The following is a 25888-nucleotide window of genomic DNA, read 5'->3' on the forward strand; positions in this document are numbered from 1 at the left end:
TGCATTATTATATATTTCAAAAAAAGCAGACTCTTTCCTTTATTAAAAATGAAAGAACTTCCAAAATTTAGTTACTGTTCAGTTTCTGTGTTTTTCTTCACTTTAAAGTGTCCATGAGCTTAGAAAATTACAGCATTGTTACTTTTTTGTCAAATGCACTTTTTGTTTTCGTAAAGTAGCTTAATACTTCTGAATTTGAATTAGAAATGCATGAGGCAAATGTTTTAATTGTACTCATACAGTTTCCAACTGATATTTGAAGTAGTCCAACAAAATTGGTCTTTGAAGTCTTATTTTTAATAAAACTTGATGTATTGTGATTTAAGTGTCATATCAGAAATTCAAAACATTTCTACACATTAAGCATTCAGTGGAAATGAAGCTCTCATCTTGCTGAAACTACAATTGCTTTGACCATTATCTATCACCAACCTCCATATTCTGCTAGTACAAGTGCAGAAAAAAATGAAAAATGTGCATGGCCACATAAAGCAAGCAGTCAAATTAAGTGTCCCTGCCTCCAGGTAACTGTCTGTTCCTTGATCTCACTTGATCTCCCATAGTGAGGGCAGTTAGACAAAAGCTTAATAACAAAGTGAACTCCAGTAATGCAGGATAGGAAAAAAAACAACAGGAGGTAAGACAAACACTTAGCCTGATGTTGCAGAAAAAAATCAATCCAATAAATGGTTTACTGACAATAAAGGGGTAACAGCTTATTGCCTCCTTTTCTGTCTCTACCCCCCTAACCTTTTCTTACTCTAGTCATTTGAATTTTTTCCCTCCCTTGCACTCTGCCACTTGCAGGACCTTTCCATGGGTGGATTCTACTCATTAAATCAGGAGAAAACCATCTACTTTTCCTGCTGGGGAGTTTTCTGTTGTGTTAAGAATTTCTTTTACAGAGATAGACAATAATTGCATGACATGAAAATCTGTTAGAGCATATCGGATTGAAGAGGAACAGAGGTAAAATTGCACTTTTTCAGTACCAGTAAGCAATTCAATATATTTATTCCAATATACAGCACTACACCTTTGAAAGAAGTTGGATTAAAGTGAAAGTGTTCAGTCCTTAAATGGAAGAAATAAGCACATGATCAACATAAAAGGGAAGCTGTAAAAACACTCCATACAGAGGAATAAGTGAGAAGGAGAAAGGCAGAAGGGACTTTTATTTATTGAATTTGAAAGTAAAATTATTAAAAGCATTCCGGACATACTGCATTTAAAGTAATTCTCAGTACAGTGTATTTCAAATTGTACATAATAGAAAATATCCTCTAAAATTCCTAAGCTAAGTGACCATGTATTGTCAACTTTCTGAACAAACAAGTACTCTGTATATTCTAAAAATTGTAGACAAGCAGGCTATACCATGCATTTATCTCAGTGCCACAGAAGCTAACAATACACGTTTTGCTAGAGCTTCTGAGACACCTCATAAGTCCACAAAAAATTAAGACTTGATAAAAAAAAAATAATTTCCAGAGTATAAAAATACTTACTGTTAAATTTTGTTTTGCACAATGTAGTTCAAACATAACGAAATTCAGACTTGCAACTACGGTAGAGATATCAGCTCTGTAGCGATCAGAGAACAAGTCAATACCGGGAATAAGCATATTTATTTCATATTGTGCAAAGTCACAGTCAGATGTCGGATGTGGAAGAGAAGCTCTAAACAGGGTCTGAAAATAATAATAATGAACTAATTGTGAAAAGATACATATGCATTAGTGAAACACTATGAAACTTTAACCCTTGAGACTCATAAATTAATTCATAAAGGAATGTAAGTCTACAAAAACTAATCTAGCTTTCATAACTAATAGTTATGAAAGCATCCTCAGGAAGTACTTCCCAGGTAATCAAAAATCTTCCTGAAGAGCAAAAGGCTTTTCTCTCAGATTTCAAGTCAAAGCATCCCAAATAAACCTCTGGAAGCACTGGGAAAAAAAAAAACAATAAACCACTAAGGGTTTTCACAAAGATAACCCTTAGGATAAGTCTCTGATCAGCAGACAGACAAAAACTTAATAATTTATTCAAACACCTCCATAACTAAGGAAAGTGCTTAGGAAACATTTGTTGAGATGATTCCAAGGATGTGTTCAAACATTTTTTACCAGTCTGAAGATATTTCATGGAAAATATCTTCCATCAGAATAAAAATCTTTCTGTTTCTCCCATAAGCTAAGAAAGCTAGTTTGATTTCACCTAGCCTTAAGTCCTTCTGATTTTGATGAGTTACAGCCAGCTAAAAGCTAGATCCACCCTAGTTTTGCCTCTTAGCTAGATCATCTCATGCAGCTTAAGTCATATAACTTAAAACTGATGGGAATTTAAAGAAGTTATTTAAATGTTCTTCTTTTAAAAATGAAGGAGTGCTAATATTATATCTGATGTTAGATATTCTTTCCCAATTGTGTTTATCTTGTAATTAGCAGAGATATGCAAGAGAAATGTGCATTTACATACTGAGATCTGAGATATTAACAAGCCTAAAGCCTATACCAGAGGTGGAATTTAAATAAGGTTATAAAAGCTTTCCAAATCAAGGAACAAATTATGTGCTTGAACTTGACAAGGTACAGTGACAGTAATTGATTATATTTTTCAAGACACTAGCCCCGCAAGCTGCTCCTATCCCAATTAATATCAAATTCACTTCAGTCAAGTCACAATTATGTCTCCCATTAGACAACTGGAACAAATGCTTACTATTAGCTCTGTCAAAAAGAGGAAACAAAATTGTTCAGCTTTGTGCCACCAGCAATCACAGTGCCAGAAGTTAGTCAAAATTCTCCATTACCTTTCTCTCTTCAACTTGTGGCCTAGCACAAGCCACACAGTCACAACCATGGCTGGTGTAAGATGTTAGAAAGTGGTATTGGTTTGTTTTGGTAGAAGCAAACGAACTTCCTGATGCTGCACTGAGATGAGTAACCATTGACTCAGTGGAGTATGGCTAGCAGAATACTTGCAGGTTTTTTTTCATGTATCACTTTTGTTATTAGTATTTAAACTTTCTTTTATAAGTAAACTGAAACTCTATTTTTCCCCTCTATAGATGGTTTCTGAAAGTTTGCAAACTTAAATTTTATGATCTTATTTTCTTTGTAAATGAAACAGTCATTTTTATTATCCTCTGTTTTTAGAGCAGACTTCTTATAAAGCTGAAACTTTATCATTACAAACCAATATCTTTCAATGTTAAAAAAGATTCAAAAATTCTTTTTCTACAAAGTTTGTTTTCCTGGTTGAAAATTTATGACAATCTGTGAAGCCTCTACAGATCTGATAGAGAGCACTTCACTATTGTTGATGACATCCAGCTCTTCTTGAGCTTCAAAAGAAGAAACATATATTTGACTGACAAATATTTTAGCCATCTTCACTTTTGAGTATTAAATAATTTCCCTGAGACACTAGTCTTTTATTGAAATGATAATTTTTAGGCTATAATACAGGAATAATGTTAAAAAACATCTAATCTAATGTGCATAAATTGTCAGCTACCTCTGATCTCCATTTTTCCTTTGCAATCAAAATGAAAAGAGAAGTATTTTAATAAAGGGTTATTGTAGTTTAAATTTTAGAAGCAATTTGTCAACTTCATGAATTCTAATTGAAATTGTATTCTTACCTTAAACAGTATAGCAGAAAAATAGCAGTATTTAGTTCTTAATCTCATCTTTGATGTTGTTATATACCTAAAGTACAACAAATAAGAAGAAATGTGAATGTGTCCATCAATATAAATTATTCAATCTCTTTTTTATCCAGTATAACGATGATACTAATACAATTTAGATGTTTTCCATACTGGAAAACAGCTGCCTGTTCTGCAGATAAGCGCTCAGTCATACCATGCAAAGAAAGAAACATTCAACCAGAGACATGCCTAGACAAAGGAAGGCTTCTGATCTAAAATATTAGAAATCTTTAATACAACATTAGAATCTTTTATTCTGCATTTTACATTCTGAGACTAAGTTGCTCTAGAAAAAGTAACTAAAGAGAAAGATATTTAACAGCCCAAGTCAGGTCTGTATAGAAAATATCTAAGCCAAGAGGACAGGTCCCTCCAGATCCCTGCCAGGGACGTATTAGCAGTAAAGGGATTGTATATAATGCATCAAGCACCAGTTAAAGCAGCTAGGGATTGGGTCTTGTCTAATTGGACCTGAGACTGCACCACAGCTCAGAATTAGAAGAGTTATGGTTTAGTATCAGCTGAAACTCACTCCTTTTCTTCCTGGGTTCCAATTCTGTGTGCAGCAATGCCATTTCATCCTGAAATACTCATGCTAATACTTTCAAAGCTATCTTGGTTTACAGACATTTTACAGTGCTATTAACATGACTTGCTTCTCAGGTAAGACAGCTTATTCAGATTAAGCTCTGCTCTTTCATGGATATAATGCTTCTGAAGTCACGTAGATCTCAGGTATGTCTAAGTTTTATATTTTGTACATTTTTATGTTGTACAATACATTGACGAACAGCTCAGAATTACATCCATAATGTTTTACCAGCAGACAAGGACTACTGGACAGTAATATTTATTGATGGGAAACTTTAATACAGCAATTCAAATTTCATTTAGCTGTAATTCACCAGAAAATGAGTACTTTAGGTAGTAAATCTGCCCTCAAGATACATTAATATTTAATATGTGCAATGACTTGGGAGATGTGATATTTCAATCGAAAATCAATATGACTGTAAAATCCTTGCACGTATGACTTCTTATCATTTTGTTTTATTTCAATGATGTTTCTATATAATATACAGCTGCAATTATGATCAAAGATGAACACTCAAGAAAGGGGAACAGAGTACTCTTCACCAGAGTAAATTCTTCTGCTCTTCATTATTCTTTTTTATATTATTAGTGGTTTTTAATTAATTTCAAGTTGCTTATTGCCCTAGATGAACAATTTGTTTAACATATGAGGGAAATACATATATAGATAAAATACTTACTGCGCTATCTTAGCCACTAAGACTGCTGCATGTAAACATCCCCAAACTCCAGCCTGAGAAAGAAATTTCTGACTAATATCAGTCACCCTTTCAACTGCAAAGCAATCTGTAGCATTTTTTGGAAAACCTAACTCTTGCCAGTTGTTAAGCACATCAGCAATGTCGAGTGTTTCATCAAGGGCTTGACACCAATATTTAAAAGCAGCTCTGCAAAACATAAAACCCGTTCTCATCATATTGCTGACATTTTCCAAAGTAGAAGATAAGACTCGCTTCATTTTACCTTTATTGCTTGAGATATAACTAGTTCTGATTAGGTCAAAAATTGAAATACAGTTTCTACAACACAAAAATATATCATTCCTGGTCAATAGACTTGTTGAGATATACACTAAAATTAAATTGTCAAGCAATAGGTACTACTTCTTAAAAACACAAAGAGATGCTTAATTAATTTGCTTAATTGCAATTAGCTAGCTAAAAAAAACAAACAATTTCTAGGAAAAAAAAAAGGCCTCTCAAATTGTAGCTAATACTGACGAAAGAAGTGAAATGAACTTGAGGACAGCACAAGAACCTACAAGACAGTTGAAGGGTATACAAGTGCCAATTTTTAAAAGAACAAATAAACAAAAAACCCATCCTGAAACAATGCTCTTTTTCAATCCAATAACTATGTACCTTTTGTTTCCAGCATAAAAGTGGAGATTTCCAAGTTCATGTAAAGCCTGAACCTTGAGGTCTCTCTGGCTGTTTATCTCAAGGATTCCTGGGTTTTTTTTTTATCAATTAGAAAAAAAATATTGTCACATCATCAAATCAGTTACTGAATCTTAAGCAAATTCTGTATGAGAAGCAGACATGTATTTACATACAATTCAGTGCACGAATATTAAGCTTGTACATTTTACCTTCAAATGTTTAAATTCTTATTTCTACTAACTTTAAAAACAAGAGTAGGTTGTATTTATGGACGTGTTTACTTAAGCTATTGTATTTTTGTTTTTTCAGATCACTCAAATTTCCTCTTCTTCAAGAGACAAACTGTGAAGTGGGCCATTGGCCCTACTAAACAACACTGCCTGCATACAGCACAGTAGCATTCTCACTGGCTCATTTCTGGATCCCTTACTTCAAATAAAAGTAATTACAGCAGCTGTCTACCTGCTACACTTCACCTATCTTGTCATACAGCAAAAACAAGTAGAAGTGCTGAGCTGTAACTACATGAGTAAAGCCATACTAGAATGTAAGATGGAAGCCAAGCAACTAGGTCTTCTATTCAATTGCAGAGAATTCAAAAGGTTTGGAAGCTAGAAAAAAAGACCATCATGGAATTAAAATGAACCTGCTAAATACTACAGCAGATTTTTCATTTGGGATTAATCAGTATAATAGTACTGAAGTAATACTTTTTCATAAGATAACTGCAGGCAGATATAGCTGTCTGAAAGAGGAAAATAACACTGGACTAAACATATATGAACACAGAGAGGCAAATGATACTCCATCTTAGCTCTAAAGAGAAATTTATTTTTTAAAAAATTACCAATTGCTTGTTCATAGGAAGAGACAATTACTGAAAGATGTGACTGTGGTATTGGTTTACTCTCAAACATATCGGTGAATTTAAATTTTTCTTGAGAAAGGTCATATGGTGTTGGTAGAAATATCAGTTCAGCTCCCACGCTAAATTTCAGCCTTTTTTTGGTAGAGATATGGCTGCTGATTGCTCTTCCAGCAGTTTCTAAACCAGGAAAAAGATATTTATATTATTCATTTGGAATATTATTTATGTTACTAATTTGGAATATTATTATTCTATTTATAGCACTACAAGTACCTCCATCCCTCGTTACTTAAACAAATATGCACTTCCTGTGTACCTTATTTGTATCTGGTTTCCTTTGATACAGTTCTGTCTGTATATCTCCCAATTAAACTTATTGGACATAACTCTTAAGTAAGTGAAAGCAAATGAAAATAAGTACTGTGTTAGAGAAAATAAACTTGGGAAGTTATGCCAGTCCTCTGACAGAGGATTGGTTGCAGACAGGCAAAGGACGTAGTTGCATGAAGAAAATTATCATTAAGCCATGAGACAAAAATGATAGGTGATCAGGCTCAGAGCTTTTGCTTACTGCATTTTACATTTTTTCTAATTGTTAGTAACAACTACAACTTGAATTTTAAAAAATCTGTTCCTTTCATTCTTTACTATTATAAATGCATATACACTTTATTAAGTGAGAAACATTTCAACAAATAACTCACCTTGTGTGTTCGCAAGAAATAACGAAAGTAGTTTTCTGCTGTGTCTCAGTGCTCTGCTATGATGTTTAGATTTTCCTAGGGTTTCTCTAAAACATTTCAGTGTATCACTCACATCAAGGGGTACACAAACTAGGGATTTTGCTTGACTCCGATCTAAAAGGAATTAATAATTTTTGGGAAACAATTTTGCATTACATATATTTTTAGTAATTCACCCTGTAAAACATATATTTGAACAATTCCACAACTTCAAAACTAAAATATATTGTCATAATTGTCCCTTTGTTTTCTGTTGAATTATGAATTAAAACAAAATTATTAACCACCAAGAACACTTCTGAGCATTGACATCTTTTTCATTGTACATTTTAGATGTCACATGACATCTATATTCCCTGAATTCTATCTGCCTTAGGGATGCCTCAGCTCAGCTCTCTGCTCTGAATTCTGGTGTCTAAAATCTGGAAACGAATCTCTTACTGTAACTGCTGATCCTATTTACTACCATAACTGTAATTTCTACATACCAAACTTGTGAGGTGGCATGCTCTCACCACTGAATGCATAATATTATCTACTCTTCTTATATGCAGTATTATTTAGTGTTTAATGATGTTCCACAGCTGAATTCAACAAAAAGCCTTGTTTGCAATGCACTTACATATTTGTGATAACAAGATCTATGCTTTACAAATTTACATTAGTGACTATAATATTTTAATCCTGAAAGGAACAATTGTGGGTAAAAGAGGTGTTTTCTCACCTTAGAGTTCACATCAGTTTTTATATTGATTCTATTGATAACACTATATGTTCCCATTAATTTCTAGGTATGTTGACGTATATTCAACAATACTGCTGGAAAATTGGGCCAAGACCAAATTCACTCAATGTATTGTAGGTCATCTGGTATCTGGATGCCAACTCCTTTCAGATAGTGCAAATATATTTGGAAAGGTCTTGACAACATTGCTACCCATCCAAAATATCAAGAACAATAATCTAAAGATAAAACTGGGTTTATAGTAAAATAAACAGATTCTACGAGTAGTGGGACACCTACAATAAGTGTGAAAACAAAACAAAACAATGCCCAGCATGCCAAAAAGGAAAGGGTTTGGGGAAAAAAGAGAACTCACGATACTGAATTGTGCTCTGCTCTGTATAATCATTTTTCATCTGAGGATGTGAAAAGTACCCAGGAAAAATCCGTTCATTATCAGAATGGGCAACAGGCACTTGTAATCTCTGCCTTATGTAGTTTCTGCAACTCATCTAAAAAGCAAGTTTTGTTTCATAATAATTGAACAATGTTTGGTGCTTAAAGTTAAGTATCTAAATATTCAATCAAATGTCAAAATAAAAGAGGACTAGTGTACAAAGACACCAATGACTCATGTCAATGAGAGGCGAAACATTCATAACATCTAAATATTGGATATAATATAGAAGTGTTTCTATGTTAGCAAATTAATTTTGTATCTCTCTTTGTATTTGCCAGAATCATGAACAATTCATTGATGTTCCAACTTTCTTTGGATAAATGAATGCTTGCAGAGAACGTGTCAGTGTAAGTATGCCTAAAAAGCCCACTGCCTGTAAAGTACAATATAAAGCTGCTCAGGGATATACAAAATGGCTCTAGGGAAATCACAGAAGCAATCTAACCATGCAAGAGAAGCAAACTTGCAGACTTCTATAAAAGGCTAATCCAGTGCAGTCATTTTCTTTTGTTAATGTAGCTATATCACTTCCAAAGCTAAAAGACCAATTCAGAGCTAGTTCTAAACTCTCTGAATGGCACTGCATTGTGAAATGTGGCCATATACCCTCAAAATTTCTAACTTGAAGATATCTTTTTTGAACAACCCTTATAAGTATCAGTTAACATTAGTTTTCATTCTGTAAATTGTCTTTCAAATCTATGATTATTTTTCCACATTGTTCAGATTACAGTGGTATGTGAAGGTTTGCCACACTGCCCATTTTTTTTTTAGACAAAGGGCTTTATTCTGAATTGCAGGGCCTGAAAGAAGTCAGCAAGGAACAGCCTTACAGAGACAGGCAGAGCACCTCAGCTGCCCTTCACAAGCCAGGACTGTCTTCTGAGTTCCTCCAAGCCCTGGGCAACAGTGTGTTGTCCCTAGGCAAGGCAATGGCTGCTGAACCCAGTGTTCATGTTCTGAACAAATCCTCTTGGAATTCCAAATGCTACTTTCCTCCCTCTCCTTTAATTCACATGTTAACATTAGTAATAAAGACACATTTAAAATATCAGTTATGCTGCTGACTTTAGTAAAACTTCTTAGAAATACATCTTTGGTTATTGATACTGCCAGTGTCTGAGTTAACTCAATTTGATTAATGCTGGTCTTCAGGAGTAGTGTTCCAATACAGAAACATGGTAATCTCTTTGTATTTAATTTTAATTCATCACAAAAATTGCACAATATTTAAATAAATGTTTTCAGGTTAAAAGAGTGGCACTAAGAAATAACATGAAATCATATTTAGGTTCATACTATGAAATGGGTACATTATGCATGGAAGAAATGTTCTCTGGGTCATCAAGTCCAGACCTCTGCTGCTGCTGGAATCATGTCACATAAGACTTTTAGTGCACTTGAATCAGCTATGTTCATTAATTTACTATAATTTACTATTTGTAAACATTATGGAAAAAAAACTTATTAATCTAATTAGTGGAAGTACTTCATATTTAGTTCACATTAAGATTCAGTGCCCAAAAAAGAAATCTGTGGTTCACCTTATGTGCATTATCAGACAGATATTTTATGAAGCGAGATTCGTGTCTGTCTGGGCCACTGAATCGCTGTATCCTTTGAAGCAGCTGCCTCTGAGCATACACCAGCAGTGGACTCACTTGTTCTGTGTATCTCTCACTACAAAAAAAGAAGAAAATATAGTAGTTACGCAAAATAACTGTATACTTAGCTCCAAAATGATGGGGTTTAATTTTTATTAGAGTTGATTAACTTACTGTGTAACTATGTTAAATTGTATAGCTATGTGTACCAGTGCTTCCCACTTCTTCATTTGATACAACAATTCTATTGTTTTAAGTATCAGATTACATATCCATTTCAAGTCAACCACATTCACATCATCCAGGGGAGGCTGTGGATGGAGATTAGAACCACCATTCTCATCCATAATATCTCCTAAACAACTGGGAATGCAGAAGTCTCCTTCAGGATCCACAATCTACAGTAAAGAAACATTATTCTACCTGTCATTTTCAAACTTGGGTTTAGGACAAAAGAAATTCTAAAGATTAGGAAATAGTATAATCATCTAAAAACTTGTAACAGATATTAACTTGGAGATATCAGAATATAATGCAAGAGAAAGAAAACTATCTCTACTGAAGATGTGGTAATAAAGAATATACAGTCCTAATAAAAATAATTTTTACCTTAATAGACCTGCTTGCTTGTAGTTCAATGATCATGTCAATGATCATGTCTGATGCCAAATAAAATGGCAACCAGATGGTGTTCCTAAGAAAGTCCCTGGTAATGAGAAATGCATCCATTTGGTAATGTGAATGGTTAGCAATTAATTGTAATTCTTGAGTATAGTTCCAGAGTTCTCGACACCCATTTTGAAGCAATGTCCAGTGGCCACCACGGTGAGCAAGAACCTATACATATCATTGAAAACATAATTATACTTTGGAAAGATAGAAATTAAAAGCCTCATTCTTTTATAGCAAAGCTTAAGTATAAATAATCTTTTAAAACTGCAGTCTACGGACCATCCTAAATAACTGATCATTCAATATTTCAAATTCTATAGAGCATTACAGAAATTCAATATGGAAATTGTCATAGAAGCACTAATTGAGAATTTTATTGTTGCCTGTGGTGTGAGAATAAGAAATAAAAAATTAAATCAGACCACCTACACATGTGTTTACTTGGTTTTAGAAGACTTTATAGGAAGGGTAGCCAATTTGCTTTTTCTTTCAATCACAGGTCCTGTTTATACTACTAAGGCATTCACTAAGACCTTTAAGGGAAAGGTAAGTCTGTAAATATTTTCAGAAAGATTTTTTAAAAGATTTAACAAAGGAAAGTTACAAAGACTAAATGAAACATGAAACTTTTATATAAATTATTATATGTTTTATATAAATATACATTATGATGGGTGCTATGTTAGACATTTCATACACTGTACTTTTATAGAAGATAAGAAATCATTGATTTTTGCTTTTTTGAAATTTCTTAAGTGTGGGGTTTTTTAATGTAGGAAGTAGTAAGTATTGCAATACAATGCTTAGTAATAAATAAAATGTTTCAGAAGAAAGTGTATCTTACCACTGCTCTTCTTAAATGCAAAAAGATTTTTGTAAAATGTTCCAATAAAACATTTGACAGAAATGGGTTGCATTCTTTGGGGGAATGAGAGACAGACATTTCTGTGTTGTTTATTGTTTGAAGTGGAGGAGTATCTGTTCCACTCAGTTTAATGTTGTGCTCAGAAGATTTATCTTTACCTGAAGACAAAAAGTTCACTGGTTAAAAATAAGTTGAATTCATGTTAAAAGAAAAAAAATTATCAGCTAGCTACGATCTTCGTGTGGCAGCTAAATACTTAAACGTTGGGAAATGCCAATGTTAAGGTTATCATATTTGTAAGGTTGTGATATTTAAAACATAAGATGCTTTTACTTAAGTGTTGGGAGAAGCGGGGATTAAAAAAATTTTCAATATAGTAATAAAGTCTACCAAATTAGTTTTCAGACTCAAAGCCAAAACATAACCCTTACAGAAGTTAAGTTTTAAGAAGAAATCACCATGTGGAAAGTTCCCAAGAACCTTTCTGAAATCAAGGTCTCTTAAAAGAAGGTAGAAAGTATGTTTATGTGTAAAATTTCCTCACTGTTTCATACCAGTTATCCTTCAAAGGGAAACACAAAGATTCATGGCAGTAGCACAGAGTAATTTCTGAGCTATAGGTTTCAGGTGGTAGTTATTTTCAAGCTAAACAGTATCTGAACTCTATGGTAAACCAGACATTTCATGAAATTCTGTCATTTAGAATTGCTGCAAAGGCTAGGAGTTAGTAAAGAGGATTTTCATTAGTTTTCAGCAACATTCAATGACTTGGTTCTCAGTGACTTGCAAGCATCAAGTCAAAAGAGTATAACTAAAAATAAGCTGTTGAAAAGAGAATCAATGAATTCAACTGCTAGTTTTTGTCACACCTCCATGGAAAAGGAAAAGAGGATGGTTGATTCTTACACCTAAAGAAGTCCTGTGTGTAATGATAGGTGAATTTTTCTGTCTACAGCTGTGGCAAGAATATGTTCGCTGAAGGACTACTGAAAAGACCAGGCTTGTGGTTTCTTCTTGAAAAATTCTGGCTAGGCAGACTACTTTGTGTTGATGTGTATGTTATCACTAATGTCTGAGGTAATCGAAGTCCTATATTTCATAATTGCCTTTGAACAGAACCTTTTTGGCTCCTGTTGAAACCTCAGAGGATGTTATTGAAAGTAGCTGGAGTAATACAGTAGTCAAATGTGAAAGAGAACTGAAGCAGAAGTGGTAGAAGAGAAAAAATTGATCCTGAAGGAGCCTCTGCCACAGGAAAACACTAGGAACCAAACAGTAGAGAAGGAAACCTAAATTACCTTCCTTAAAATTTGAAAGACAATAAACTTCGGTTTATAATTTTAAGAAAGACTTACAGAATGACCCAGGAAATTATCGACCTGTTAGGAAATCTAGAAGAAGTTACAGACCAATTAACAATCACAAAAACGGATTAAAATAATCATTGTATTTAGAATAATGTGTAATATTATCAGTTTAATTGATCTAGGTAGCACAGCTTCTGCAAACCAAAAGCCAGTATCACAAATTTATTAGAATTTATGAACTTTTTACTAAAATATAAGATAAAGGATAACCACTTAATAAAAGTAACATTTATCAATACAATAAACAACTCTCAGTTATTATAAATGCCCTATTATTGACTATGACTCTTTCATACTAGCTGTGCCAAAACCAGAAAATACAGGGGACACTTGAAATCCAGAAATATCTTCTCTTTAAATTGACGTGACCGTTTTTCCAAAGATGATATGGACAACTAATGACGGAGGTTAAGATAGAAACTGAGACACATAAAAAGTTAAGTCGAAACTGATTCCAGTTGTGCACACATTAATATTTCTTACAAGCTTGGTTTTCTGTCATTTCTGACTTCTGAAGGAAAGGAGGAGTTGGTGTTCTCATGTTATTCTCCATGGCTTCTCTCACCACTACAGTGCCAGAATTATTTAATGAGAATATTTCAGGATCCAAAATTTGGTAACTGCAGAATGGAAGAAAAAGATGAAAGCACAAAAAACACCCCAGATATTATATTAAAAATAATTTTAGTATATACACACAAAATTCAGTTTCTCAAAAGTGTGTTTTGATTACTTTCCAGGAGCTTTAGAATCAGCAACATTAAATGATAGACAAAAAAAGGTGCATGGCACTAGCCATATGATGGAAAGCATAAGTTATCATAGAATAAATCAGTTTGCATTTGGAAATTGAACTGTTAGTATGACAAACTACCTGATGACATTGTAACTCAGACCTGTTTGCATTCCTGATAATAACAAAATAATCTGTATTAATAGCAATCACTGATAATGCAGTAAGAGATACCTGTCCAGATTATCTGAACCACAAATTCCAATGTTATATTGCTCTTCTAGTTCCTTTTTAAGTAAGTTGTAGTGTGCAACTGCCAGATAGATGTTCATCTGAGATCTCCAGGGCATCTCTTCAAGACACATTTGATGAAACTTCTTTCGGTTTAAGTAATTACTCACAATTGGTTTCAGTAGTATTACTAAGGTGTGATGAGCTACTTTCTGCAACTCTTCGTTATATTTCCTAAACCAAAAATACACAAAGCAGCAAAAAAATAAACTGTTTACCTGAAGCTCTAGAAAAGAAAATCATGGTACACAGAAGTATCCCATTTCATATCCACAGACTTGTATTAACTCAGAAGCATATGCTATTTCTAGTAAAAAGAGTTTTGCTGCAGTCCAGAAAAGCATTTGCACTTTTCCATTATAAGTGTAATTAATACATACTAAATCTTATGTTATATTCTACCAACTTCCATTAGATATTTGTGTTAGTACTTAGAAAAAGTTTAGCTCCATGTTTGAAGTTATTTGTACTTGAATCATCCAAACAGATAATTATAGCAAACAGTGTGTTTCACAGTCACTTCAGGAGATGGAGGGTCTACTATTATACCACAAATTCAGACCAGTGTTTTTATTGCCGTGTTTTGGGCACTAATTATCCTCAATGCAAATAAAAATTTTTTTTCCCTTCTTTTTTTTTTCAAATCTGGATGCTTGGCTTTAAATTCCAGACACAGATTTTTTTCATGTTTCTCTGCCAGATCAAACAATTCTGTAGTAGCTGGCACATATATCATGCTGTAGTCAAATCCAAACTGTTGTTTTCATTTTTAAAAACTGTAAAATGATCCTTTTATCAATTTAAATTACTTTTCTGCCTGTTTTCCATCTTTAAAATGTGGGCAGAACAGTATACCATATACAGTGTTGATCATATTATAAACCAATATCGTAACATTAAAAAGATAGAGTAAATGAAAAAGCAAAAAGCCCAGAACAAGTTTCACATCCTCTCTTCCACTAAAAGCCATGAAAAATATTTTATGTAAGGTGAGGGGTTTTTTGTCAAGGAGCAAAAATGGCCTGTTTAGGTAAATATATAGACCCTTTTGAGGTTCTTTATTTAAAAAACTTCCAAAATGAGTTATGTGATTGCTACATTCAAATATTTCCAGTTTTCTGATTGCTAATTGCTGGAAGCATAATTGAGCAAACATCAAGTAATGAACACTACAAATTCTTTTATGTCAGAAGTTAGCACTATTAGTGAGTTAACCAAATATATACAACTATACGCCAAAAGAAGAGAATGAATTTTCATTTGTTTCCATGAAGAAACAATTTTCTGAAAGCTACAGAACAAATGATTCCTAAAACACTAGCAAAAGGATAACAGAAATTACTCTGAAACTATCTGAATATCAGGAACAAATATATACTCTTTATTAGATTTCTAACAAGTAAGCTCCACAACACAGTTTGAAAAGCATTATAGTATACAGACTAATGTAGCTTTTCCACCATGCTGAATCAACATGCTCAAGCTAACACAGCTGAAACAGTCTTTGAGGATTAATACAAAGACTACAAGATCTTCAATATTTATTCTCTGAAACAGAACTGATATAGATTTTGTTCTCTTGACTGGAAGCCAATTGTATACCAAACTGAAACAGAAAAGTGAGTGGACTGTGCACAGATTCATCTCTTTGATAGAAAAAAACCTTTAAAATACACACTTAATGTAAATTAAATTTCAGTGAAAACATTTTGTTTCTGTATATAAACCTGACAACTTACATTCACCTACCTTTCTGCTTCTGGAGATCTCATTATGTTTGGATGTTTCATCAAATACTGTCTAAGAGTCTGTCTTTTTTGAATTGGACTCACGGGTTTTTTTCTTGGTTTCTTCAAATTTGATGTCTCTGATTTCTTTAAAGGTGAGGTCTCAACACCCTAAAAAAATCTTCCATGAAAATCTTAAATATACTTCAAATATTTATACATACATTAGCAATTACTTAAGGTATACAGTAGTTTGGCTTATGCAGGAACAGAACAGAAAATAAATTGTGTAACTGTTTGTCAACATAAGACAGCAAAAGAAATAGTTAATATTCCTGAAAGCTTCATCATTTCTCTGGAACGTATATGTCAAGAAGCCAGTCAGGTCCCCAAATACTTTCCTTTGTATTCAAATGTTCTTCATCTCAAAAATAATGATAGTTCTTTTCCTAATATTATAAATAGTAAAACTTTGCAATACAAAAACTGAGACAGAAAACCCCTTCCCTAATCTATCTCAGATGCTAGCATTATTACAGCATTACTAGAGGGGTTATGAGGGAGAAAACATTTCCTCCAAAACAGTACAAATCCATTAAGATTATTCTTACCTCTCAATAAAAGTGAACATTTATTTTAAAAGAGTTCTGAACAGAAAGCCTTTTTGTGCAATTAGAATATCTGAGTTGATCATGAACAACTACTCATGAAAAAGTTTAAGTACAACAAAAGTGATCTCCTCCTCTTAATGTGATAGTATCCAACATATTGGGTTTTTAAAGAGAACTGATGAAAGGCAAGTTTTCACTGATTTTGGAATGCATTACTCTGACTCATCTCAAATTCCTCCCAATTGTTGGTCTTTCAGATAAATCTTACACCATCTTTTCTTCCTGATTTTAGGAGTGCAGTGGTGAGCTGAAGGCTAAAATTTGTATCCCAGATTTTAGTAATTATGAATATCATTAGCTGAGGGTTTTATGAGACAGCTTTTACAAATTTATTTTTGTGCTTATAGTATTGCTATACATACATGATTCCTTAAAAAATAAACTCACTTTCTGAAGCTCTCCAACTCCTGCAGCATGTCTACCCATGCCTTCTGACAGAGTGGGAGAATCTGCTTCTTGTGTTGAAATTCCAGTGATACAGAGAAAGTGATTGTTCCTCCTGACAAACAAGTAATTTTAAAATCATCATCATCATGTTAAACTTTTTTTCATCATTAAGGGGTTATATTTGGGAATAGGTAGAGCACATGCAATTCCTATTTCATTGGAAGTTTTAAAATCAGCAGTAGGTTTTCTTTCCTTCTTCCCCTTCAGAAAACAGAAAGTGCTGACTTTCAAGGTTCATTATAGAAATTTCAATTTATAAGCAACAACTATCTCACCTTCCTAACTCCTAGCAAAACAAACCAGTTCACTTCATCACCCAAATTCTGCAGCGGAATTCTGCAAAGAACTTCCACAAGTCCCATTTTTTGGGGGTCTTTTGTAACAGTAATTTCTGTTCACTTATTATGTGTCTCCTTTTCATTGACTAATTGCCTTTCAAATTTTAGATATACTAGTGAGTGTTTTCAATAAAGTTATAGTTCAATTTCTTTGGGATCCTTTTAGCAAAATCTCTACAATTTATTTCCACTTACATTTTTAGCACAGAATTCTTGCTAGACACTACAGTAAGCCAGGACCAGTTTGCTTTTGATTTAACCAAACACAATTTTCTAAGCTATCCCACTGCCTCCTAATTATATGGCAAATGGCCATGTCACCAAGTGATGTCTGTGAAGAGGAACTTCATGGAACCTCTGCAGACTAGGAGCCAAGGAAATAGCTATGTGTGGGTCTTCTACCAGGTACAATTTATAGTTTCTTCTGTAACTGTGAAACTAGTGAACCTAAGCAGTAGTTTTTCACTACTACAAAAGAGATCTACCTTTTCAAGTAAACTTGCACATTGTCTGCCCATTCCAGAACGCATTGAAATTTCTCTTCATTCAGGATTTTGCACAAAACTTGAACAAAGAATTCAAGAAAACGTGATTTCTTTCTGAATTTCATCACTGCAATGAAGTAAAAAATAATTAACACCATTTTTGTACTTGTGCTGTAACAGGTTTCTGCATTCAGCTACAATTACAGCTATGTAATGTCTCAAAGCATGTATTTATGTCAAGTTGCATGCTGATGAGGAAACACATACTGATATGAAAATCAGATAGGTCATGGACACAATAACAGTTGCTAAATACTTCTTGTGACCAGGCATCCATAATGACAAATTTCCTCTATTTTCACTCCAGGAACAACAGACATTCTAGGTACTAAGAAAATAGGTTTAGAACTATCTTTGTATCATCACGTACATAATGCAAAAATAACTCATAACAATCATCAGCATGTCTAATTGTACACATGCTTGAAAATCTTGGAAAAAACAGTAAAATATGTATAAACAAAATAACTCCATCCTATTTACTTTGGTTGCTCTTCATACTTACATTACTGTATAAGGATCAGACAGTTCATATTGCAGCAGTGGAGCTGAGATGTTTAAATTTTAGGCAGCTTTTTAATTATTTGCAAACTGTTTTTATAATTTTGCTGTCTTCATAATTTTTTACCATCAAGAAATACATATTTATCCTATCTGAAAGTTATACTAATTTTGCAACTATTTCATACACTTTCAAATGTGACTATATTAAGAACCTCTTTAATGCTATGTTGATATTTGATTCTGTATATTTGAGAAGAAAATGAGAAAAAAGTTTCCAAGACCCCTTATTCCAAGCAGAAGCAGATAGCTTAACTGGCAACTTTTCTGAAGTAAAGAAGCCTTTACAATTCAAATGAACACCAATTATCCTACCTTCTTGATAAGCACTGTTTGATGTCCAACATGAAATTACGGGATAAAGGAACAAAGGATCTTCCTGTCCTGTAAGTTCTGATCCACGAGCTACATCAATAACCAAAACAAATCCATTATGACAGTGACTGTGTACAATAGAAACTCTACCTGTAATCATAACTGAAGAATAGAAAAAACCTTCTTTACTACGTTTGCTTTTAAATCTCTCACTGTCATCCAAAGAGAATTTCCAAAGCTTGATCTCTTCTTCTAACATAAGTAGCTGTGCTACTTAAATAGTGAAGAGCTTACAGATGGGACTGATGAACTTTAAGTTACTAGACTACTGAGCAGGATATCTGGAGTTCATCAGAGGTCTAACAAAGGTCCATACAAACCATTTATGAAGGAGGATGTGCTGTATGCACATGTATTTAAAGTTACACAACATGAACTGAACCATGATGCTTCTAGTGACTAATGCTGACCTACGTGCCTGGCATATGAATAAAATAAATAGAAACATAGAATCATAGAATGGTAGTGGTTGGAAGGTAAAGGATTATTTTATTTCTTCACACAAATATTTAGAGATATATATATACACCAATATCTTTCTGTTCTATATGTAATAGATTTAGGTGTAAATAATATATACAATATATAAAAACATTATCTAGAAGAACAATTAACTTGGATTCAAGCTTCTGAGAGTTAAACACAACTTCATTACAAGCTCATGAGCACCAGAACAATGTTACATGTACTAATTGCTATTTTGCTTTAATAAAGAGACATAACCTACACATTTGGTGCTTAGGCAAGTTTTGTGATTGAAAAATATCAAAGCAGATAGCTCCTAAAAAAACCAAGTGAGGTTAAAAATGCACTCTGGAACAATCAGTTGTGATAGTGGATCAGTTGCTACATCCTGCAGTGACAGTATTTATTTGAATTCTGTTGAATGCAAATAATGTCCAATTCAAAAGTCCAGCCAGCAGGACAAATAGATTATTTAATTTTTTTTTTTAGGAGAAGTCACTCCTTTCACTAGTACTCCTATTCAACAAGTTCAAAAATACATTGTTTTAAATGAGCATTTTCACAAAAAATACTACCTCCCAAAAAGTGTGAATGGGAAAATATTTGAAATGTCACAATTTAAATTGTACTGTGCATGAAATATTTGTAAGGACAGCTGTAAGTTGTTATTTGTTTAGCATGGTCTCCTCTTCAATTTGTATCCTGAAATGTATTGACAAATACAGCATTTCAGCAACAGAGCAGACTTCAGCCATCAAGTATTTGCCAACTACTGAAAATGTGTTGTTTTCTAACTGTTCGACTCATTGATTTAGCTTTCTTTTATGTAAGAATAGAATATAATTTTATTAAGTAATCAATGTAATTTTCAATTAACTTACAGAATGCATTCATTCTGTAACTTGTTCTTCAGGAATGCAGGTATCAATGTGTGCAGCAAAAAATGGAAGATCAATGCAGAGATCAATGGATTTTTTGCATCACTTTTTATCTTATTTATTACAGAAATTCTTTCTCTTCTAAGACAAATGCATAGACAGAGATGATGGATGATAACTAGAACACGAGTCAGCAGCATGCCCTTCCAGCAAAGACCAGTTGCATAGCGGACTGTACTAGAAATAGCACAGCCAGCAGGTCAAGGAAAGTGAATATTCTCTTTGACTTGCAAGATCACATCTAAGTTACTGTGTTTGGGTTTGGACACTGTAATACAGAACACTAACTTAATGGAGTAACTCCAGTGAAGAGCTAAAGTACATAACAAAGCAAGAAGAGGCTGAGAGAACTAGGCTTATTCAATTAAGAAGAGAAAGCTAAAAAGAGTCTACATTTACCTAATAGGAGGAACAAAGAATGTGGTGACAGATTGTCTTCACTGACAGCACAAGAGGTAGTAGACACAGAGCTGGAAATCAGAACATTCCAAATAGCTACAAAGAAAATCTTTTTAACCATAAGAGTGGTCAACTATTGGAACAAGTTGCCCATAAAGGTTGCAAAATCTCATTATTCAGAGAGACTAAAAACTTGACTGGCCAAGTCCCTGAGCAATTTGATCAAATTATACTTGTTTTGAGCAAGAGGTGGAATAAATGCCCTCCAGAAATGCCTTTCAGACTAAATTATGCTATGATTCTATCCAGGCTTCAAGGATTACAAGATGTCATGTAAAAAATCAGTACTGACTCTGTGTTTTAAATTCTAAATAAATTTCCTTTTTCCTAATTATTAATTCATCTAACTTTGGTAGTATTATTAGCCTGAAAATTCCTGTGTCTAATCCATGGTTGCAGAATAGAACAAAATTGATCATTTCTTTCAAAGGAAGAATAAGTGTTTTGATGGAAACTAAGAAAAAGATTAATAAAAGTTGTTATACACATCACTACCAGATGTAAATAAGATCACTGAAATCATTATTTTGTTTGATTTATCATGGAAGATATAGGAAGTAAAAGTACTTCTTAGGTAAGTAATTTTTACAACTAAACCACAGAAAATTCCATAGAAAAGGGTAAGAAGCGTTTTAATAGTACACCCACCTGGTTTTGTCAGTCTGAGGAGATTTGATTCAAGAGCACTTAAATTTTCTGTTGCTTTTTCCATTGCAGCTAAGTGTGATGTCTTTGCAGAAGTGATCTGAAATATCCAATACTTAGTTATGAAAACTGGGTTTTTACCTAACTAAAATCAGCAGGTCAGTAGAGGAGTTTAGGTTAGATCTCAAGTCTTCTAATTCTATACTTGATCATTTCATCAATATTGTCTTATTTTTCAAGTAAATTAAAATTGGTAGTTATACATTTTTTAGTACAGGTTCAAAAACTGGCCATGATTAATTTCTGTCTGATTTCCAAAAGAGCGAGTGGAATTGCTCTGCCATCAAATGCATTTTTAGGACATCCCACATGCTACTACAACAACATACTGGATCTGATTGTTTGGCAAAGTATGTTGTTTTCCAGAAAAAATATTTTTTTTTAGATTACTTACTGCCTACAGAAATAAAAACCTTCTGGAAATAAAGTTGGGGTTTTTTTCACTTTGGTGAAAATGTAATTTTCAGTCCTAGATCCTAGACTCCATTTTATTTTTCTGCATAAACCTGGGCACAGCTAAGACAAACTAAGCAGTAAACAATTGAGAAAATTCTGTCCTAGATCCTATCACTGTCCTACAAATTTTCTTACAGAAACTCACCCCTGTTAAGCTGATCGACTTTTCGTCTCTCTCTCTCTAATAAATCTCAGTTTCCTGATCATATTGCTTCTTTTTTTCCGTTCTCATTATTCCTCCTTTCTTACCTCTACTTCAAATCTCCAGTAAAATTTGTTCTAAAATTTTTTAAAAACAGCCCCAAAAGTATGGAGAATCAATATTTTACTGATTTAAAGTTGCAGGAAATCCTTACAAGCTCCTGCATCTAAGTAAAGTATTAAGGTCACAGAAACAAAGAATCACAGAATCTTAAGGGATGGTAGGGACCTCGAAAGATCATCTAGTTTTCTTCCATTGAGAAATATCTTTCAGTCTACACAATTACTAAGTTACTTTGTCGTTATGACTCAGTTTCAAGCAGCTGTTTTATAAAATAAGAGGCTAAATTACTTAGGATATTTTTTCTTCCTTACTTACACAATTCTCTAATTATTTTTTTCTGTCTCATTCCATTCCTGGAAACTACATGTGAAAATCAGTTAGGGATGCTTGTATAAATATCTTTAGAACCCTCATGACTCTGAACTGTAATATTGTTAATCCCTCTCCAGTTCAACAAGATGAGATCCTGTAACACTGCCATCTGCAACTGATCTTAACAAAGATGGCTACAATTATATAGAAGCTTCTCAGCTGGACTTTGGGAACTCTTATTCTACAAGGAAACTCTTGTTCCATACACTTATTTCTAAAAAAAACTGATAAATGTAGTCTTCAAAATAATAGAATACAGTATTTAGAAGAAAGGAAAGTAAAAATCAGAAGAATTACTTTAACTTCCTTGTAGGTGTGTGTTTCTTCACCTGCCACAGCTTCTGACAGGCAGGGTGAGGCTGTTGGTGAGGGATCCAACAATTTTTTCCCATAGTTAACAATAATTACTGCTAGTTCATATTCTTTCCAGGAACGTAGTACCTATTAAAGAATCATGTTACATATTTTTGTTTTGCATAACAGGCACTTTTTCATTATTGTCTACTTATAACTGTCAAAATGCAATTACTTATAATTGTCAAAATATTATAAATAGAAATTAATTACTCAATACTTCAGATAGACCTGTAACATAATTGCAATTGGCAGATGTTATCTATGTATTCCACTTTTGCTTAATCTCTCCCTCAGAGAATAGAAAGACGTAATTTGAAGTATCTTTTGCTTGATTGGCATTTTCCTTGGTTCTCGGGCAGTATTGCTATCAAAGAAAATAGAGGGTCACTAAATGATCCTCATTTACCTCTCTAGTATCAAGTGTACATTTGAAAATTGCAACTGTATTAGTGCATTAGTGAAAGGAGTGGTGAAATATATTTTTAAAATTATGAAATTTATAAATGAATAGTGTAGGTAAAGTTTTTAGTTGGCTTTATCTTCTTTGGATAGAGCTCTAAAGGCTAAAGTGCTTCTACTATATGCAAGGTAACTTCACTTTAAGATGTTTGCCTTTCGGATACAAAATAAGTGCATAGATTACTTCAGGATAAATACAGTGTATGGCCTGACTGTAACTCAACAGACACTATATACCATGGATTAATCAGAAGCATTTGCAATTCACTTATTCGCTTTGCTATTCTGTAGGCTATTCTGTTGAAATGAATCTCTAAGGAGAAAAAAAAAAAATAGAAGTAGAAGCAGACAGTAATTTAGCTAGGGAATCCAACAACAAATACCATCAAGGTTTCAAGGTTACTAACAGGCTTTATTGGTCCTAATAGGTTCCACCTGGGCCCTTCCCCATGAGGCCAGGATCTTCCTTTCACCTCAGGCCTGAGCCTACAGTCTCTGACAGCTTCTGTGTGGCAGGCATGCTGGTCTCCAGCATGCTCCAAGCCATGCCTGGGCCAGGCAATGCATCCACTGGTCTGGAGAGTTAACTCATGGACAGTCTCCTTAGCTTGACCTCAGACTGCTCCCACAACAACATAACAGCCAGCTGAGCTGCATCTGACCATAGCTACCTTCACCAGACCTGATCCTGATCTGTTGATTAACTTCCTAGCTTCAGCTCAGACCTGCCTTATAACCACAAACTCAGTCAATGATCTGGACTCCTGGCTGAACCTGACTGGCAAGTGTTGCCTGCCAGCCATGGCACTGCCCTTGGCTCCTGGCTGACCAGCCCTCGCCATGCCCTGACATTGCCCTTGTAGCCATGAAATAATTGATTAATACAGAGAAAATGACAATACTAAGGCTTAAAATATTCGTTTTTATAGAAAGAATGAAATCTGGGTCATTTTGCAGTCAACTTTTAAGGATATTTGACATTGATCAGGTCTTGCAAGGTGCGCACAGAGATCCATCTCCTATAAAGACCCCAGTAGAGAACCACCAACACAAGGGAATCCCTCCAAGAATCAGCCACAGTTCAGCTTTAGGATAAACTCTTAGCTGAGGTGTACTCAAAGCTAGACAAAAGCTGACTTTTTCAGCATCCTACATTTATCATGGCAGATACTTCTGGCATATCTCTACACCTGATGAGAAAAAGTCCTACTAGTACCGCACTTTTCCTTATCTCACTAAACAGAGTATCTGATTATGGTCAAAAGTCAAGGTGTTTATGTTTCTTCCAGCTAAACAGCATAAAATCTCTTGTATCTAATTAGCAAATAGGCCAGATATGCTAATCTGATAAAAACTACAAATATGGCCTATTTACAGTAAATAACTTTAATATATAAGATATAGGCCTTCCTGAAAATGGTACTACCTTAAATGTAAAAATGCACACAATGATATGCAAATTTCATGTCACGGACTAAAAGCTACATTCTGTTTTCTGAACAAGTGAAAAATCTCAATCCTGTTAAAAAATCAAAATGTCCTTATTACATTAAATATATTGATACAAAGATACTAATAAATATTTCTATACTTCTACTATTCAAGAGTTCCAATTTTCTAAGATTTCACTATGAAGGCCAGCTTACTAAATCTTTTTTTATAAATTATAAGAGCTGTATCTTAAACTAAGATGCAAGCTCCATAATACACACCATACCTTTGCTGTATAAAACGAAGTACAAGCTATCATGTGCTGAATACTCTCATAACATCCTGCCTGCCTCCTTTGCAAAGTAGCACTTGGAATTTCTTGAAGGACAGTCAAGCACTTAATGAGGATCTGTAAATACAAAGGTTAAAGCAAAGTTAAAACACAAGCTTGTATCTCTGTGGAGCCAATTGTATTTGGTGGCGAACTTAAAGATATTCTGCAATCTAATGCACAGGATGAAAGGCTAGATCTACAAAAGCCATTAATAAAATTTCTAATGAATTTAATGGTGTCAAGGTTTCAACCACAGCCCTTTGGAACAAATTACATGTTTCACACAAAATCATAGCTATTAAATTACAGATATATGATGGATATTATTGCTGATTTAATTACCACGAAATCAAAGAATGCTTAATTCAGTGAGATGACATATTCCTAGTAGATAAGCACTCAAAAATACAGCAAGCTGGTCAGAATTTTCTATGAAAGTACTGTTTCCAGTATGCTCTAAAAATAAAAGACTTCTTTCCTCCTTTTTTCTATCAGACATGAAAAGAACATGCAACTAAATTATTTTTTAATTAAAAAATCTGAAACAGAAGCCATTTCCAGTGGCTAGCTATGTGTTTAGTAGGTCATCATAGCCAATAATGACTTCTTAAGCAAGAGACTATCCTTGTATATAAATAGATATTTATTTTTGTTCTAAACACTCCTAAAAACATCTTAGTGCCTTGAGTGTCCCAATAGTCATTCCCTGAGTGGCCTTACTTGTGGACTTCTCTCATAAGTTCTGGCCAGAGGCCCAGGAGTCCCAATTAAGCTGAGATAAAAGCCTTCAGACTCTGCTTGAGCTATGGTATTGGTGTGCTGGTCTTCTGTTCTGTCCCCTGGATGGACCTTGGGCTTTTGTTGTAGCCTTGTCTCCAGTCTGTGGCTCCAACTCCTGTAGCTCCTAACATTTTCTCCTGGATGGACCCTGGGCCAATGCAGTAACTTCACCTTCTCTGGAC

At 33.9% G+C, this 25888-nt stretch overlaps 1 protein-coding gene across 1 annotated transcript in view; it reads right to left on the reverse strand.

Annotated features, from left to right (window-relative positions):
• CFAP54 (cilia and flagella associated protein 54) overlaps positions 1-25888 on the reverse strand; it is a 114228-nt gene that overhangs the window by 36990 nt on the left and 51350 nt on the right. Inside the window, 20 exon segments of the mRNA XM_062015995.1 lie at positions 1509-1691; positions 3650-3716; positions 4993-5199; positions 5674-5761; positions 6542-6739; positions 7267-7412; positions 8411-8541; positions 10034-10169; positions 10268-10491; positions 10703-10930; positions 11610-11788; positions 13481-13617; positions 13965-14195; positions 15771-15919; positions 16807-16918; positions 17690-17816; positions 18626-18715; positions 21196-21292; positions 22649-22786; positions 24879-25001. Of these exon segments, the coding sequence (XP_061871979.1) occupies positions 1509-1691; positions 3650-3716; positions 4993-5199; positions 5674-5761; positions 6542-6739; positions 7267-7412; positions 8411-8541; positions 10034-10169; positions 10268-10491; positions 10703-10930; positions 11610-11788; positions 13481-13617; positions 13965-14195; positions 15771-15919; positions 16807-16918; positions 17690-17816; positions 18626-18715; positions 21196-21292; positions 22649-22786; positions 24879-25001 (2991 nt within the window).

The sequence above is a fragment of the Colius striatus genome, chromosome 1 (genome assembly GCF_028858725.1).
Source record: "Colius striatus isolate bColStr4 chromosome 1, bColStr4.1.hap1, whole genome shotgun sequence".
Lineage (NCBI taxonomy): Eukaryota > Metazoa > Chordata > Aves > Coliiformes > Coliidae > Colius > Colius striatus.